This window comes from Taudactylus pleione, unplaced genomic scaffold, assembly GCF_031769625.1.
Source record: "Taudactylus pleione unplaced genomic scaffold, aTauple2 ptg000130l, whole genome shotgun sequence".
Lineage (NCBI taxonomy): Eukaryota > Metazoa > Chordata > Amphibia > Anura > Myobatrachidae > Taudactylus > Taudactylus pleione.
Genome location: NW_028284532.1, coordinates 5,738,179 through 5,757,735, shown reverse-complemented (window position 1 = coordinate 5,757,735; position 19,557 = coordinate 5,738,179). Strand labels below are relative to the sequence as shown.

The following is a 19,557-nucleotide window of genomic DNA, read 5'->3' as shown; positions in this document are numbered from 1 at the left end:
CACAAACTCATTGCCTGTCAATATTGACCATAGTGAGGAAAATATTGTCCTCACATCTCTAAATCCCCCAAGATTTCCCTCTGCGGCCTCTGCCCGGGCAAAAGAGGTCAGAGAGAAATACTTAAATTATTTTAATGGTGAAGGTGCCATTTCATAGCAGGTTTAAACATAATCTGGAATTATGTTTCTTGATGTTTTTAAAAACTGAAAAATAATAAAAAAAATTTCACCTTGTGTTTATTTTTCATGTTAATATTTAACATAATTTTTTGCAAAATTAGAATAAAAAATACTTTAGTAAACCGAATTTTAACAATGAAAGTTAACTATTCAGTTTTAGGGGCCAAATTCAGAGGCGGTCGTATAATGCAAGCTTTCATTCTGAAACAGGGCGGCGGCTTGCATCCTGAACGGCCGCCTCCATGTCGCCGGTTAGGCTGTGGGTCAACATCCACCGCTGTAACGGCCGCTATTGGTGATGGTTGCAATGGTCAAGACCATCGCGACCATTGGGGGTAATGACTACACCTTAAGGTAGGGTCTAATCAACCTTAAGCCCCCGAGCAAGAAGCTCTCCAGTGACATTACTGATGAAGTCAGTGGGGCTTCCCACCAAACAGCAAGCGTTCTGGCAGGAACGCTGCCGTTTGGCCAGGCACGCCCCCGTACCACCAAACAAACGTAGCAAACTGTCACTCAACATCGACAGCTTGTCCCGTCAGCTAGGAGACCCCTAACGACGGTTCACCTTCTGAATCAGGGCCCTCCTACCTGTTTTAGGAGCGTCCTCATGGACGCTCGCATAGCTGTGGGTTAAGAAATTTAAAAAAATCAAATTATAACATCAATAAAAACATTTAAAAAAAATGCTGTAATAAAAAGGCTAGGTTGATTTGAAAAAAATTTTTGTAAACAATAATAATTCACAAACCTGCAAAAAAAAATTTTTGGCAATAAAAATATATTACATATTTAATGTTATAGTTAACACATGCGTAAATTATATTCAACATAAATAACCCACACCCACATTTCTGATGCCATAAACAATAAAAAAAAAAAAAAACAACAGGGATTAAAAAGTCAGAATCTTTATAGTTGTAAAAAACCCTTTACATTTACCCAACCTTACCAATCCTTTAGCGTGCATAACCTGAAGCTCCCCCTTTCCCCAGCCTTACCCTATACCTCCCAACCCCCCTCCCCTCAGAAACCCTTAACCAATCATTTTCCCCCCACAACTATCCCTGCCCGGCTTAGCAGTGACAGGGATACCATGTGTCTGGACTCATGCGTAGTTAAGGCATCGGGATTACGACGCCTGGCTTTTATCCACTGCAGGGTTTAAACATTTGGAAAGGCGAAGGTTGGCATTCCAACCATCGGCCTCCAGACCGATTACTAATTAAAAAACGTGACAAAATTTTGATTTTATTTTTAAAAAATAAATAAAAAAAAAAAACTTACAGAATCCTGACTCATGGTGTCCTGTGGTACCACATCTGGTGACTGTGGCACCAGCGAGCTCCGGGAACCTTGACTTGGCTCTTGATCCAAGGTAAACAGCAGCAGGTCGTAGTACCATAGCGATGGCTTTCTCACCTCAGCTGCCCCTGCTCCTGATCTTTGCGAATCCAAGTATTTTTTGTGTTCCTTCAAAAACACGGTTCGCAGACCCTGTATTCTGTTCTTGACCCATTCAATGGTCACAGCAGGTTTATACGCTGTACTGTATTGGCGTATTTTCTCAAATGCCTCATTTTTCAACACTCTATTCATGTAGTCTTTGCCTTTCAGTCTCCAGAGGCACTCATTAGCTTGATATAGCTCAATGAATCCTGTCCAAAAAACAGTGTCTTTGGATGAAGGCATATCTGAAAATTAAAAAAAAAATAAAAATAAATATAAATTATTTTTTTTATGAGACAAAATAAATATATGCCCCCAGTATAATTGCAGCCCCCCCCCCACCAAGCACATGCTGTGCAATGGCCCCATTAGTCATGCTGCCCCCCCCCTCCCATGCTGTGCAATGCCCCCATTAGTCATGCTGCCCCCCCTCCCATGCTGTGCAATGCCCCCATTAGTCATGCTGCCCCCCCTCCCATGCTGTGCAATGCCCCCAGTATAATTGCAGCCCCCCCAGCACATGTTGTGCAATGGCCCCATTAGTCATGCTGCCCCCCCCCTCCCATGCTGTGCAATGCCCCCATTAGTCATGCTGCCCCCCCTCCCATGCTGTGCAATGCCCCCATTAGTCATGCTGCCCCCCTCCCCCCTCCCATGCTGTGCAATGCCCCCATTAGTCATGTTACCCCCCCTCCCATGCTGTGCAATGCCCAGTATAATTGCAGCCCCCCCCACCCAGCACATGCTGTGCAATGGCCCCATTAGTCATGCTGCCCCCCCCTCCCATGCTGTGCAATGCCCCCATTAGTCATGCTGCCCCCCCTCCCATGCTGTGCAATGCCCCCATTAGTCATGTTGCCCCCCCCTCCCATGCTGTGCAATGCCCCCAGTATAATTGCAGCCCCCCCCAGCACATGCTGTGCAATGGCCCTATTAGCCATGCTGCCCCCCCTCCCCCTCCCATGCTGTGCAATGCCCCCATTAGTCATGCTGCCCCCCCTCCTCCCATGCTGTGCAATGCCCCCATTAGTCATGTTGCCCCCCCTCCCCCCTCCCATGCTGTGCAATGCCCCCAGTATAATTGCAGCCCCCCCCCCACCCAGCACATGCTGTGCAATGGCCCCATTAGTCATGCTGCCCCCCCCTCCCATGTTGTGCAATGCCCCCATTAGTCATGCTGCCCCCCTTCTCATGCTGTGCAATGCCCCCATTAGTCATGCTGCCCCCCCTCCCATGCTGTGCAATGCCCCCAGTATAATTGCAGCCCCCCCCAGCACATGTTGTGCAATGGCCCCATTAGTCATGCTGCCCCCCCTCCCCCCTCCCATGCTGTGCAATGCCCATTAGTCATGTTGCCCCCTCCCCCTCCCATGCTGTGCAATGCCCCCAGTATAATTGCAGCCCCCCCCACCCAGCACATGCTGTGCAATGGCCCCATTAGTCATGCTGCCCCCCCCTCCCATGCTATGCAATGCCCCCATTAGTCATGCTACCCCCCCCTCCCCCTCCCATGCTGTGCAATGCACCCATTAGTCATGCTGCCCCCCTCCCCCTCCCATGCTGTGCAATGCCCCCATTAGTCATGCTGCCCCCCCCTCCCCCTCCCATGTTGTGCAATGCCCCCAGCATAATGCTCCCTTTACTTATGCTGACTCTTACCTAATAATGACCCCAAAAACATTGGTGGACAGTGGGGGACTTTACTTACCTTTTTTTTTGGCAGGACCACGCGCAGCAAACTTCCTCCACATAATACAGCTGTAATGGCTGTGTCTGGCTCTCCGCGCGCCGCAATATCGTTATCTTTATCGTTTGATCGTTTGGCAAAAAACATGTACTACATGCCGAACGATTAAACGATAAAGATATCGTCCTAATCGTGCTGCAAGTACCCGCGATGAACAATGTCAAAAACGACCAGCGGGAGAGCACATCGCTGGTCGTTTTTGACATTGTGTTTAACGATTTTTTACGATTTTTGAACGATCAAGCGATTACGATATCGTAATCGCTTGATCTTTCATTAAAATCGCCCAGTGTGTATGCACCATTATTGTGTGACTTTACAACTACTTAGAAAACCTGACACATACAGTCAGGTACATAAATATTGGGACATTGACAGAATTTTCATATTTTGGCCTCTATTCACCACCACAATGGCTTTGAAATGAAACAAACAAGATGTGCTTTAACTGCAGACTTTCAGATTTAATTTGAGGGTAATTACATCTAAAACGGGTGAACAGTGTAGGAATTACAACGGCTTCTATATGTGCCTCCCACTTTTTAAGGGGCCAAAGTAATGGGACTATCAACTCAAAAGCTATTTCATGGACAGGTGTGGGCTATTCCCTCGTTATTTCATTATCAATTAAGCAGGTAAAAGGTCTGGAGTTGATTCTAGGTGTGACATTTGCATTTGGAATCAGTTGCTGTCGACTCTCAATATGAGATCCAAAGAGCTATATGTGATTTATTTCTTTTAAATGACCCATCCATGTAGACTGAATCGAAATGATGTTACTAAAGTGCTGTTCTACTTTAAGAGTGAGTCACAGTTACATCATACATGCCTACTCTCCCGGGAATCGCGGGAGGCTCCCGATTTTTCGGGTAACCCCCCGCGATCCCGGAAGAGTAGGCATATCTCCCGCATCCCGCCCACTTCCTAGTGAAGTGGGCAGGATGTGGAGATTTTACTTGAAATTATCGGGTCCGTCGGGAAGGGGCGGGGCTAAATTAGGCAAATTGCGTCATTTAGCCCCGCCCCCTCCTCACGGACCCGCGAATCACGGGGGTTTCCTGTAAAGGGGGCGGGGCCTAATGCCATCTATCGTCTGGCCCCGCCCCCCGAAGAGGAGAGCAGCAGGTCCCCTCCTGCTGCTCCCTGAAAGCTGCCCAGCAATGTAGGTAAGTATGAGTTACATGGATATTGTTCATGCACCATGAAAAGCTTGCTTAGGTTCATGGTTATTCACAGAGGCCAGCAAGAGTCTGCAGCATGCTCTGAACTTATGAGCACTTAGTAGGGTTGCTACTAGACCCCCCACCCTCTTATTTTATAGTACCTTGGTTAATTTTATGCCCAGTACCTTTCCATCTCAAGAGATCCAATGCAAATTACCTTATAATTGTCTTTTATTCTCTGCACATATTTAATACTGAAATCCACAATTTTATACATTTCATGTAGTTTTAGGGGTAAATTTACTAAGAATCGAGTTTGGTCGAGTTTTTTCGTTTTTAAACTCACTTTGCTTCATCAAAACTTGGGTGAGTTTTCCCTTTAACAACTCGCAAATTTACTAAGAAGTGAGTTTAGGTGAAAGTGAGTTTTTCGATGGTGAAGCAGATCGAGTTTTTTCCTCCACATTGCGAGTTTCGTGGAGAGTTTAGAGGAGATTACTCACCTGAGATTGCAGTGTTTTCTCTCTTTCATACTCACTCGAGCAAGCAGCCTGTTAAGTAATGTCATTTATCCTCTAGTCCAGGGGTGGGGAACCTTTTTTCTGCCGAATGCCATATTGATATATATAACATTATTTGCGCGCCCGGTGCCGGCCATACCCCCTTCGTGTGACATCACATGGGGGTGGGGCCACAATAACCAGTGATTACAGCAATGCCCAGAGCATCCTCAGGATGCTCCGGGGGATCTGTAAGGGCAGCAGTGTGACCGACTGAAGCATCCTAAGGATGCTCCAGGTGGCACTGCTGCACAGATTCTGGTTGCAGGGTGCCATTCTAGGCACCCTGCTAGCCAGATGAGGCGAGCAGAAAAAAAGTCGGAGGGCCAGACCAAATCATTCCGTGGGCCATATACGGCCCCTGGGCCTGAGGTCCCCCATCCCTGCTCTAGTCTATGGAGTATTAAGAAAAGTAATATTTTTCATTTATTTATTGTTATCCTCTGCTTATAGCAAACCATGTTTTGTATGGCTCATAAAGCTCTCATTATATTTTACAGCAGTAATGATGTGGCTCCCTCTGCTTGTACTGTTGGGCTTGATCTTCTTGTACAGATGGTACAGAAAGAGTCAGATACTGGAGAATCTCTCAGATAAATATGTCTTCATCACTGGTTGTGATTCTGGATTTGGGAAACAATTAGCACAACAGCTGGACAGACGTGGCCTGAAGGTTCTGGCTGCTTGCCTGACAGAGACAGGGGCTAATGAGTTAAAAAAGGAGACCTCCAGCAGACTGCAAACTGTGATCCTGGATGTTACTGACAGCCAAAGTGTAAGCTCTGCTGCCAAGTGGGTTGTAAATGTAGTTGGTGATAAAGGTAAGATTTTTATTTATATACATAGACAACGTGAATCTCTGGCAAAAATTCTAGATTAAACATAAAAAGCACAAATGACTAAAGTGCAGATAGGAAAGTGGGATATTACTCTGCTATTTGAATATCATTTAGCAGAACATTAAGATAAATGTAACCAAACTTTGTGGAATTAAATCTATAAAATATTGGAGGAAACAACGTCGCAAGATAAAAATTAGCAATGAGGCCCATAAGGGCGTATTGGGATTCCTGGATAACCAATGCAGTCGGAACGCAGAGCATCTAAATAATGATTCTCAGTATTTGCAGGCAGGAGTAGTCTCAACTAATTTCACAGTACCATGATTGGGTCATGCAATGAGACAACATTGAGGCAACCACCACCAAATTATGCATCTGCACGGAGTACTAAGTGAACAGAAACAGGATATAATAAACTATAAAGGTATACATGTACCCCAGTTGCTGGTGTGGGCATAGATAAGTTAGGTCTAGATGGTACCTTATAGTTGAGACGACTGCATCATGAAAAGAAAGGGCGGGGGAGGAGGTTGCGCTAATCAAGTAGTGTCAGGTGTCAAGTTGCTGTTGTGTAAATGTAAACACTAGCTGGGCTTAAATGAAAAATCATATAAACAATTAAACATCAGCAAATACAGCGCAAACTTAATATATAACCTCATATATTACACTCTGACGATAAAATGGTGAATACTAAAATAGTAAAATAGTTTATTTAAAAGTACAAAAATCACTGTCATTCCAAAACAAAAAGATTGTGCAATCTTGATATATTATATATCTGGTGCATACACACGGTCAGATTTTTCTTCAGATCTGAACGATAACGATTTAAAAAATCTTTCATATCTGAAGGAAAATCTGACATATCAGACATGTTTGAACGATGAACGATGCGCGTTCCCGATGGTCAGATAATGATATCTGACATCTGATGTGTTTGCAGTCAGACTTGGACGATTCCATTCATTTTAATGCAGTCAGAAATAGTTCAATCGTTCAAATCTTTTGTAAAATCGTTCATCTGACAAATCTGACCGTGTGTATGCACCATAAAACCTAATGCCGGTATACAATCAGGACAAAAACTACAAATAAAGAACATGTGAAAAGGTCTTCTAAGTTCGGAGATGTCCAGTGCAATCAACGTGTTTCGCCTGGGGGCTTTGTCAGGATTGATAGAGCGCATCAAGCCCTGAAGATCTGTTTACCACTCAGTACAGACGTACTGGGCTGTGTCTGCCGGCAGACCCTCAGTGCACTGCTACGTCCAAAGAAGGACCACATAGGACAAGAGTCAAGTTAAGTAATAGCACGTATTTACACTCCAAGGGTGACCTTTACACTTACTTATTTGTGATTGTAGCCAGCCAGTGGACAGGGTGGCTTTATCACATCAGACGCTTATCCAAAGACTTTCATTTTAAGGATTGCCATCCACCCAGGGGCATATTAAGAGTGGAGGGGGCCCGTGTGCAGTCTTCGTCCAGGGCCCCCTCCTCTCTACCCAGCGGACCGGCAGCAAGCACAGCGCCGCCAGCATCAGTAGGCTCTGGGCACTAGTCTGTGCCCAATGTCTACTGCGCATGTGCAAGTCACTGAGAAAATGGCTTGCCTGCCATTTCCCAGCGATTTCCCCACTGCGCATGCGCAAAACGAGGCTTCGATACCTGACACGGGACTTCGGAGAGGTAAGTATTAGAAAATATGGGTGCAGGGTGTGAAGTGTGGGCCCCCTTGGACCCAGGTGCCCGTGTGTCATGCACACCCTGCACCCATTATAAATACTCCCCTGCATCCACCTATAAAGCTGTCAGTCAGTTTGGACTATAATGACCACAACTTGAAAAGGTGAGTAAAACGCCATCAGTGTGTCACTGTTTTCTCCAGCTATTAACCCCTTACATGATGAGGAGTCTTTAACCACAAACAGGTGTGATCCCGCACTGGACATGTCTTAACTTGGAAGACCTTTTTACATGTTGTCTTTTATTTATAGTTTGTTTCGTCCTTATATAAAATACTAAGATTGCACAATCTTATGTTTAAAAATTACAGTGATTTTTGTATTTTTAAATAAACTATTTTAGTATACAGGGGCAACAAAACGTAGGGTTCCCCTGTGGGCACCCACAGGAAAAAATATAAAAATAAACACTCCACACCCTGATTCAGAGCGTGCACTCGCAAATAGTGAGCGGCTCTGAATCAGGCCCAGTGTCTTTTTAATGGTAGAAGACCCTTCACCTTAGCATATGTGAGGTTAGGCCGGGACACACACAGGCACATAACAGAAAATAAGCAAACAACATAAAAATAAATGTCTCAGCACTCCTTGTGCTCATATCTGTGAACCCTCCAGGTCCTGGCACCCTAATGCTCACCACCACCACCAGCCTATCGCCTGGCTAGTTTATCCAGCATTAGGAGCAATGAGCAACAGGTGTGTGAGAGTTTTAAACCCTTCCTGTGCTCTTGGCTCTGGGCGACCTGGAAAACAAGGAGTTCCATATCTCCACTTTGAGCTGTGCAGCCCAGAAAACCCAGAATTCCAAACTTCTATTGTAACTGCAGAATGTGCTGGTCTTGTTTTCCTCTCCCTTGGAGGGAGCTTATCCCACCAGAATGTGGGTAATTCAGGTGAGAGACCACCCCTCTCACCACACTGTACAAACCATGTTGCAATGCAAGGGGTGCAAATACATACATGTTTTTGCATGTTTGGTAAATACCCAGGAAAGCTGCCCAGAAATGCTGGACAGCTTTATATTTACACAGCAATTTAGATTTCATTTCATACACACCCCTCCCAAATCTAAATCTCCCATAACATTTTAAATCTGCCCCACCTGCAGTGCAAGGTGCAAAGTTTCTTGCTCTTTCTTACTCTGGGTCTGATTCAGCACGGATCGCTACTGCAATCACATATATGTAATCCAGGGCCGGATTTCCCACTAGGCTACATAGGCGCTCGCCTAGGGCCCGTTTGCTTGAAGAAATTTGCCCGATCACATCGCTCCCAGAGGACACTGCGAGAGTACCGCGGTCCGCTGTCTGCATGGTGCTCTCTCGGAGAGTGCATGTGAACAGACTGCCATGTGCTGCAGCCGCCAGCGCATAAGGGACGGGTGTGTGCACAGAATTGCTGATGCTGTCACCAGGTCTGCGACCCACCCCACACGATGTTAGGCTGCACTGCACTGTGAATAGGCTGCTAGTACTGGACACGCAGGCAGTATAGCAGAAGCTGCACTGCAGCCTCGGCTCCATCCTGCTCCTTGCCTTATTCAGCTCCACCCCCGTCACGTGATGTGTGCAGGCCCGGCGACGGGGGGCTAGGGGCACTGCCGCACCGGGCCCCGAGATTCTAGGAGGGCCCCACAGACAAATACGTTGAATTGCTGGCTGATGCTGCGATGCAGGGTGCACTGCAGGCACCCTGCCGCGCGCGGCGGCGGCATTGACAGCATTGCTGTAATGAGTCAGACTGACTCATTACAGTACCTGCCTCGGGCCATAGCAAAGAAGGGGGGTGATCCGACCCCCTCCTCCCCTCTTTTCCCATCCCGGCTTCTCCCCTTCTCTTACCTTCACCTCAGTGCAGTTGCCGGGGGTCTGACGTCACACTCTAGTGACCGACCCCGGCGCAAAGAGTTGAGTGTTGCAAGTGGCCTGTGTTTCCCCCTCTCCACGAAGTCCTGGTCTCCGTTACTTTGCCTGCTGTCCGGGAAGTTACGTGCTGCAGAGAGGTCAGTTCAGTGTCCTCCCGACGTAATTTCTATGTGGGGTGTTGTGTTTTTTTTTTTTCCTTCTCTTTCTTTTTTTGATCCCTCCTTGCTCTTATCTCTCCTAATAATATGTGCCTAATGGATGCTGGGTTTTGGGTTACCACTCCACAGCCATCTCTGCACTGATCAGTCACATTTAAAGGGGCTGTGTGACAAGAAACACAAACAATTGATCGCCTTGCAGGAGACCAAACAAACACTAGGCTGGGGTGTGTGTACTAGCGAGGGCTTCCCTAATGTGGCTGCTGGTGATACCAGAGAGCAGCAGCATACTGCACTGCAGCTAGTGAGCTACAACAATCCCCAATATGTTCAGCCTGGAAGTGCCAATGTCATTGTGTAACCAAATAATAAGAAATCATTAGCCCAGCTCTGGGGAAGCCTGCTTTTCCAATGACACTACAAGTCTCAGCATTCCCAACCAATCTACAGATAAAAGTGGTGTGGACAAAAGCCAGATGTGAAACCTATACATATATCCAAATACTGTATATGATATACTCAGCTGATTATATTGAGGCTGAATAGAGTAAAAGACCAACAGAAAAAGTGTTTTATTTCAGATACATGGCCAATTACCTTGATACATAATCTATACACATAGAATGCTGGTCTCTCTCTCAAACCCCCGACCCTGTACTGTATTAATGATTATCCCATTCGATTAACAATTCACCAATCACTTATGATATGGCTGCTTCCAGTCCCAACAAGACTTTTATGCTCAGATGCTCACACACTACGGATATCAATTAGACATGTTTTTGGATTGGATTTCACAGAGAGTGGTTTATTAAATGTTGGTAATATAACATTCTGTATCCCTGTGGCATAGACTATTTTAATATATTTCTCTCTCTTCTTTTCATCCCACCCCCCTTTCCTACCTTCTCCCTCTATTTGTCCCCCTTTACCCCCCGTTTCCCTCTGTTTGTCCTCCTTTCCTCCTATTTCACTCTGTTCCTCCCATCTCCCTCTGTTTGTCCCCCTTTCCTCTTATCCCACTCTGTCCTTTCCTCCATCTCCTTCTGTCCGTCCCCCTTTTCTCCCCCTATCCTATACTCCCATCTCCTCCTATTTTTCCCCCTTTTCCCCTGTCCCCCTCTGTTTATCCCATGTATATATAAATATAATATATACATTATATAATGTGATCTAGTAACACCTACTGTAATAACTGTGCATATATTACAGTCAGTGTTAAGATCCCCACATCATATTACTGAGTATGTATATATATATATGTGTATCTTGCTCCAGCGGAACCTATTGTAATATATGGACAGAATTGTTTGAGGGAAGGGGGCCCCAAACAGGTATCTTGCCTAGGGCCCCATGAAATCTAAATCCGGCTCTGATGTAATCGCACACAATGAATCTACAAAAATATGCTAAAGTCTTCCACCACTCAGCCAGCATAGAGATGCCCACTACCGCCTTCTCACATCCGTATTACCTCGCAGTCCTGCGTATACATCAGTAACATGAGAACATCAACCCCTCACGCACAATTACAGCAGGTCTGACCTGTCTCAGAATTTGAAGTCTCGACGCACGCAGTGAGCATGCGCAGTGCGGTGCATACGCAAGCGCAGTACACAACAATCGGCCGATCTGCGTACGCTGCTGCAATTGTGATCCATGCTGAATCAGGCCTTCTATTCTGAAATCTGTATCAGGCTCAAAGTCCATATACAGTCAGGTGCATAAATATTGGGACATTGACAGAATTTTCATATTTTGGCCTCTACTCACCACCACAATGGCTTTGAAATGAAACAAACAAGATGTGCTTTAACTGCAGACTTTCAGATTTAATTTGAGGGTAATTACATCCAAATCAGGTGAACGGTGTAGGAATTACAACGGTTTCTATATGTGCCTCCCACTTTTAAAGGGGCCAAAAGTAATGGGACAAACTAAACAATCCTAAATCTAACTTTCACTTTTTAATACTTTGTTGCAAATCCTTTGCAGGCAATTACAGCCTGAAGTGTGGAACGCATAGACATCACCAGACGCTGGGTGTCAGCCATGGTGATGCTCTGCCAGGCCTCTACTGCAAATGTCTTCAGTTCCTGCTTGTTCTTGGGGCATTTTCCCTTCAGTTTTGTCTTCATCAAGTGAAATGCATGCTCAATCGGATTCAGGTCAGGGGATTGACTTGGCCATTGCATAACATTCCACTTTTTAGCGTTAAAAAACTCTTTGGTTGCTTTTGCAGTATGCTTCGGGTCATTGTCCATCTGCACTGTGAAGCGCCGTCCAATGAGTTCTGAAGCATTTGACTGAATATGAGCATATAATATTGCCCGAAACACTTCAGAAATCATTCTGCTGCTTTTGTCAGCAGTCACATCAATAAATACAAGGGAACCAGTTCCATTGGCAGCCATACATGCCCACGCCATGACACTACCACCACCATGCTTCACTGATAGATGGTATGTTTTGGATCATAAGCAGTTCCTTACCTTCTCCATACTCTTCTCTTCCCATCACTCTGGTACAACTTAATCTTTGTCTCATCTGTCCATAGGATGTTGTTCCAGAACTGTAATGGATTTTTTAGATGTTGTTTGGCAAACTCTAATCTGGTCTTCCTGTTTTTGTGGCTCACCAATGGTTGACTTTGACACATATACACCTACCTCCTGGAGAGTGTTCTTGATTTGGCCAACTGTGAAGGGGTTTTTCTTCACCAGGGAAATAATTCTTCTGTCATCCCCCACAGTAGTTTTCCGTGGTCTTCCCGGTCTTTTGGTGTTGCTGAGCTCTCCGGTGCGTTCTTTCTTTTTAAGAATGTTCCAAACAGTTGATTTGGCCACACCTAATGGTTTTGCTATCTCTCTGATGGGTTTGTTTTGATTTTTCAGCCTAATGATGGCTTGCTTCACTGATAGTGACAGCTCTTTGGATCTCATATTGAGAGTCGACAGCAACTGATTCCAAATGCAAATGTCACACCTAGAATCAACTCCAGACCTCTTACCTACTTAATTGATAATGAAATAAAGAGGGGATAGCCCACACCTGTTCATGAAATAGATTTTGAGTTGATAGTCCAATTACTTTTGGCCCCTTAAAAAGTGGGAGGCACATATAGAAACCGTTGTAATTCCTACACCGTTCACCTAATTTGAATGTAATTACCCTCAAATTAAATCTGAGTCTGCAGTTAAAGCACATCTTGTTTGTTTCATTTCAAAGCCATTGTGGTGGTGAATAGAGGCCAAAATATGAAAATTCTGTAAATTTTCCAATATTTATGCACCTGACTGTATCTCATTTATTTAACATATAAACAATGACTATTAAGAATTGTGCAATACAATGGGATGTAGTCAGGATCCTGACCGTGAGAATACCGGCTCCAAAATCCCAACGGTCATCAGAATACTGGCTACAGAATACCGACGGTCACAATCCCAACAGTGAGTATTAGGGTTATGTACCCAACCAAAAATAATACAGTAAATGAACAGTGCCAGATTAAGATCCATATGGGCCTGGAGCCAGTGGCGTCACTGGGGTCGATGACACCCACTAAGCCAAATAGACCTCTGCACGTGCCAAAGACGTGTGTGCCCAAAAAACTCAATCCACTCTTCCGGCTCCTCCTTAGTGTGAAACCCCAGTAGAAAGGTGTGGTATGTTGTAAAATCTTACCAAATCAGAATGAATCTCTTGGTTCTTCTTAGTTCATCAGAGAGGTAAGGAGGGGGGGATCAGGCATAAATGGTCACCAGTGTTGCTTCAAATAAGAGTTGCAATTTATTGAGAAGATTTGAATACCCAGCGCTAAACCTCTCTAAATGTATAAACTCCACTTAATTGGGCCTTTATCTGGAATACGCGTCTTATGTGCCTAATCCATGTAACATGTCATATAGATGGTACCAACAGATCTGTCCGTGTTCCGTGTCCTCTGGTCGGTGGTTGCGGGTGCCCGGCTTCGGTATCTGGACGCTCACGTGATCAATCGTCGCTCTGGTCTCAGTGTACAGTGCCTCGGTGCGTGGAATACCAGGGATTGGTTGCTTACATAGTCATTCAAGCACTGCTGATTCTGTTTAACACAGGGAACACAATGCTGTACAAACGCTAATTATTCATCGGATGTCAGATACTTTTACACAATGAGTAGGCACTAGCAGTATGCTTTTAGTATGCCGGCAGACGGGATTCCGGGCGTCGATATACTGACGCCGTAATCCCGATGCCCGGCATAATGCCAATGACGATATATCCAGAAAAGGATCGGGATACCAACCCCACCAACCTGAAGGTAAGAAGATGGGTAAGTGGTGGGGGTAGGTTTAGGCACCCCCTCGGGGAGGGTTATGCCATGGGGGAGGGGGTTAGGGTTAGACACCATAGGGGGGAGCTTAGGGTTAGGCACATACCAGGGAGGTTTAGGGTGCGGGAAGGGGGGGGTTAGGGTTAGGCATCACTGGGTTGAGGTATGGGTAAGGCACCCCTTTGGGGAGGTTAGGATTAGGCACCACCAAGGAAGGGTTAAGGGGGGGCGAGGGGAAGGGTTAGGGTGCTTACCGCCCCTGTCGGGATCCTGGACGATCGGGCTTCCGGCGTCGGTATTTGAACCGGCGGCTATTTAGAAATTACTTTAGTTGGTACCAACTTAATGAACAAGGTCATTTAACTGCTGACAGAGAATAGGCTACAGATCGTTGCCTGGGTTGTTTTAATTTGATAGAAAACTGTTCATTTATAGTAGTCTTAAATGCAATCTGATGCTCGGATTTAGTCCTGTTACGTCCTGCAAATTACTTCAAGAACTCTAGAAGGAATTACAATTTACCAGCACTGAGACATTGTACTATGCAGTAATTGCTGGCTAGATCTCTGTAGTAGTTTATGTAACTTTTACTCCTTTGGTTACGAGGAGCTGGATTAATTACAAATATCTGAGGGACTAGAAAAAAGGTATATTTGAAACAATAGAGAAGAAAATCTTATTATCCCTTACTGGCGCTAGTCTCTTTCTTTTGGACTCTGGTCCTGATTCGGAGATGTATGGAATTGTAGAGCCGCACACAAGCAGTGGTGCAACTCCGTCCATCTATAATGCAAATGCAGCAGGAGGTTGTAGGAAACGACCTCACTGCCCACCCCTTAGCTCACTCCCCAAGCACAGTTCCCACTGCCTTATTCCACCTCACTGCTCACCCTGCAGCTCACTCCCCACCACAGCTCACACTGCCCAATCACACTTCACTGCTCAGCTCACACTGCCCCATCACACCTCACTGCTCAGCTCAAACTGCCCCATCACACCTCACTACTCATCCTGTAGCTCACTCCCCAGCACAGCTCCCACTGCCTTAACCCACCTCACTGCTCACCCCACAGCTCACTACCTACCACAGCTCACACTGCCCTATCACAACTCATTGCTTACTCCCTAGCACAACTCCCACTGCCTTATCACACCTCACTACTCATCCTGTAGCTCACTCCCCAGCACAGCTCCCACTGCTCCATCACACCTCACTTGCTCATTCTGTAACTCAGTCCCCAGCACAGCTCCCACTGCCTTATCCCACCTCATTGCTCAACCCACAGTTCACTCCACACCACAGCCCACACTTTCCCATCACACCTCACTGCTCACCATGCAGCTCACTCATCCCCCCCACAGCTCACACTGCTCACTCCACAGTTCACACTGCTCCATCACACCTCACTTCTCATCCCGTAGCTCACTCCTCAGCTCCAACTGTCTTATCCCACCTCATTTCTCAACTCACAGCTCACTCCCCACCAGTCTACACTGCCCCATCACACCATACTGCTCACCCCGCAGTTCACTCATCCCCCCCACAGCTCACACTGCCCTATCACACCTCACTGCTCACCCTGCAGCTCACTCATCCCCCCCCACAGTTCACACTTCACAGCTCACTCCCCAGCACAGCTCACACTGCCTTATCCCACCTCACTGCTCACCCCGCAGCTCACATCCCACCACAGCTCACAGTGCTCCATCACACTTCACTGCTCATCTCATAGTTCAATCCCCAGCATAGCACCCACTGCCTTATTCTGCCTCATTGATCAACCAGCAGCTCACTCCCCACCACAGCACACACTACCCCATCACACCTCACTGCTCACCCCGCAACTCCCTCACGCCCCCTACAGATCACACTGCCCTATCACACCTCACTGCTCAACCTGCAGTTCACTTGACATCACAGCCCACACTACCCTATCACATCTCACTGCTCACCCCACAGCTCATGACTCAACCCCCCACAGCGCACACTGCCCTCTCACACCTCACTGCTCAACCTGCAGCTCACTCACCCCTCCCCCAACCCACAGCTCACACTGCCCTGCCACACCTCACTGCTCACCCTGCAACTCAATTCCCTCACACCTCATACTGCTCCCCTCACACCTCATACTGCTCCCCTCACCCCTCATACTGCTCCCCTCACGCCTCATACTGCTCCCCTCACACCTCATATTGCTCCCGTCATGTCTTAGAGCCTCCCTCCTCATGCCCTTGACTTCTCCCAGCACCCAAATTAATTTCTCTCATTACCCGGATTTCCCAGAACCTCAATTCCACCCCTTCCCACACACACACAACAGTTACAATAATTATATCCCAGCAATCACACACAGAAGCTCACATGCAAGTCAAAAACACCACACACCTGTTTGCCTCCACTCTTTCTTATCTTACATATAGCAGAGAACAGTGTTGACAGCTGCTGCTCCTCCTCTCACTCTGACAGCAGAACTGCTCACTCCTGTGTAGCCCCGCCCCCTTGATCAGACTTCACCCTTCCTCCATCTCTTCTCCAGATCACAAACTTCTTACAGTCCTCATTCCTGCTGCAACAGCATCCCAAAAAGCTCCCGCTAGGAGCTGCCTGGGAGCCAGTTACCTGCCCCCGACCAGTCCATCCTTGGACCGGGTGGGCCTATTTACACCCGGCCCTGTAACGGAATGTAGAGTAATGAAACCTTGGCCCTGGGAATGCTTCTTTGCATGCGGCTCCTCCCCTGCAGCCGGAGCTCACTCATCATGAGGTCTCTCCCATAGTGCGGAGCGTAAGAACCTGTCGGCCGGCGGCAGGTGCAGGAGCGGGGCTTCAGGTAAGTACAGTGCTGTGTCTGTGTGACATAATGTGTAAGTGGCATTACTGTGGGCATTATGTGGAAGTGGCACTACTACTGTGGGATTTATGTGTATAAGGGGCATTACTGTTGGCATTATGTGTATAAGGGACACTACTGTGGACATTGTGTGTATAAGGGGCGCTACTACTGTGGGTATTATGTGTAAGGGGCACTACTGTGTGGCATTATGTGTTTAAGGGGCACTACTACACGGCATAATGTGTATAAGGGGTACTACTGTGTAGCGTACTGTGAATAAGGGGCACTACTTGTGACTAACGTGAATAAGGGACACTACTATGTGGTGTAATGTGAATCGGGCATTACATGCAGTGTAATGTGAACAAGATTGTGTTACTGTGTGGCGTAATTTGCACTGGGGTTACTATTGTGTAACCATGCACCTTCCTAGTGAGACCACACCCCTTTAGCGCACGCTGCCCCTTTAAAAATTATGGGAGGGAGGGTGCAAATTTATAATTTGAACACCCTAGCACTGGCCTTGCCTCTGCTATGTCAAATAGAGTAACAAATCCAGTTTCATTGCTGCCTTTGTTTTCAAACTATTCCTTACTTGCTTTGACATACCCAAATGTGAAGGGATGCCAATAGAATGCATCCTAGTTAGAGTCTGGTATACTATAATATTTGAGCTCTTAAATCAAAATAAAGGGGTTACACTGAGATTTCTCGAGCCTGGGATTTTCACTGCATGAAGCCTGCAGTCCTGGAACTAGGTCAGGCAGGTAGTATTGTAAGGGGTTGCTTGATGTAGATTTAAAGTTAACACATTAAGGGTATTTGCCAAAAATGTAGAGTAATCAGGTGCACTCTGTATACATTTGATAGATTGTATTTAGTGAAGAAAAAGGTTTTAGAAACCTTGGGCCTGACTGAGATGCGATTTCACATGGATCACAATTTGCGAAAATATGCTGTTTCCAAAGCTTACTCGAGCATAGGGAGACCCACTGCTACCGTCTCATATATGTCCGATAACATTGGTAACATCGACGCAGTTCGGGCAGCCATCCTGCATATGCGGCAAGTCTGACCTGTCTCAAACACAGCATCTCTCCTGACATACAGAGAGTTCTCATGCTGCTAAGGAGATTTCAATGGCTAATTTATGCATGCCCATGAAGCGGCGTTTAAACAGACAGACACCCCTGCATTTGCCTAACCACCATCCGTTACCTCCCCCAAACGCTGTCTAGAGATGTGTCCACATATATCTATCCTCCGTGCGCTACAAGTAACACTACATATAACGCAGGAGCTCCGTGTGACTCTATAGCACTGTGAGTCTTGTTGTGCACCTTTCTGCCTTCAAAGGAGTCTTATTTGCACAACAATGCAAATAGAACGCACAAGCAGTTTCTGCTGATTAAAATGATATGCGGCATGCCTATGTTCTGTGTGCGACTATGGGTGTATCTGCATGCAAAATGCTATGCTACAGTGTTACAGCCACTGACACTGTAATGTAGCAGTTCGCATGCAGATGCACACAGAACATAGACATGCCGTATATCATTTTAATCAGCAGAAGCTGCTTGTGCTAAGGTAAAAAGTCGCACAAAAAGAAGCTCGGCGCTTCCAAGTCACTCCACGGCATGGCGCGACTAAAAGGGCTATTTAACGTGCAAGGAGGCGATGTATAAGGACACATCTGTACCTGTCACTTAGCTTGCGATTGAATCCTATGTGCTAGTGTATTCACAAAACAATCGCTGCACTAGTGCATTGCGGCACGTAGGTACAATGGCAAACAATCGCTCGATCTGCGTAAATATCAGCATTGCATAAATCTCTGAATCAGGCCCCTTGTAGAGAAAACAAATTGTGATTCTAGACTTTGTTAATTGTTTCAGTAACCATTTATATTTTTCACCGGCAGGTCTATGGGGACTAGTAAATAATGCTGGCATTTTAATTCCTTTAAGTCCAAATGAATGGTTAAAGAGGGATGACTTTCGTAAAATCCTGGATGTCAATATCCTGGGGATGGTCGATGTGACACTCAATCTGCTTCATCTAATCAGAAAATCCAAAGGCCGTATTGTCAATGTGTCTAGCATTGCTGGAAGGCTGTCACTATGTGGAGGTGGTTACTGTATATCTAAGTATGGAGTGGAAGCTTTTTCAGACAGCCTGAGGTAACCAACTTATTTTGTGTATCTGCAAATATCCACTAATTATGATTTTTCCAATATAAGTACTAATTCAACAATGCAAATAGAAACAAATAGCTTGGATAAGCTTTACTGTGAATATGTGTGTGTGAGGGCCCTTGTCACATACTTGCCTATTCTCCCTAATGGTCACTGAGACTCCCTGAAATAGCAGCAATCTCCCTAACTTCCTGAAGAGTCTAGGGGGTAAATTTGCTTAGCTGAGAGTTTGGGAGAGTTTGGGTATCTTTTCCCACTCTCAAATTTACTAATGTCAAACTTGGGAGAGAGATCTCCTTTGCTACGGGAAAATACTGGAGAGTTAGCAAACTCTCTTCAATTCACAATCGGCAAAACTCGAGAAACTTTTCACTAGTGAAGATAGGATTCTGGTATTTACCAAGCAGAGAGTTTCTAAACTCTCATGAGATGGGAAAACATGGGAACTGTCAGTAGCCGAAGCCAATCAGCGGCCGTTCTACAGTTAGCGCGGCCGCTG

General features: G+C 46.1%; 2 protein-coding genes across 2 annotated transcripts in view; one reads left to right on the top strand and one right to left on the bottom strand.

Moving 5' to 3' along the window:
* LOC148523541 (uncharacterized) overlaps positions 1-9,207 on the bottom strand; it is a 55,759-nt gene extending 46,552 nt beyond the window's left edge. Inside the window, exons 1-2 of the mRNA XM_088473120.1 lie at positions 8,829-9,207; positions 1,468-1,874 (exon numbers count right to left, since the gene is read on the bottom strand). Of these exons, the coding sequence (XP_088329246.1) occupies positions 1,468-1,872 (405 nt within the window). The 5' untranslated portion in view covers positions 1,873-1,874; positions 8,829-9,207. The remainder of the gene's footprint in view (positions 1-1,467; positions 1,875-8,828) is intronic.
* The window catches only part of LOC148523540 (retinol dehydrogenase 7-like), a 37,020-nt gene that overhangs the window by 3,293 nt on the left and 14,170 nt on the right, over positions 1-19,557 (top strand). The window contains exons 2-3 of the mRNA XM_088473119.1: positions 5,600-5,920; positions 18,785-19,043. Of these exons, the coding sequence (XP_088329245.1) occupies positions 5,605-5,920; positions 18,785-19,043 (575 nt within the window). The 5' untranslated portion in view covers positions 5,600-5,604. The remainder of the gene's footprint in view (positions 1-5,599; positions 5,921-18,784; positions 19,044-19,557) is intronic.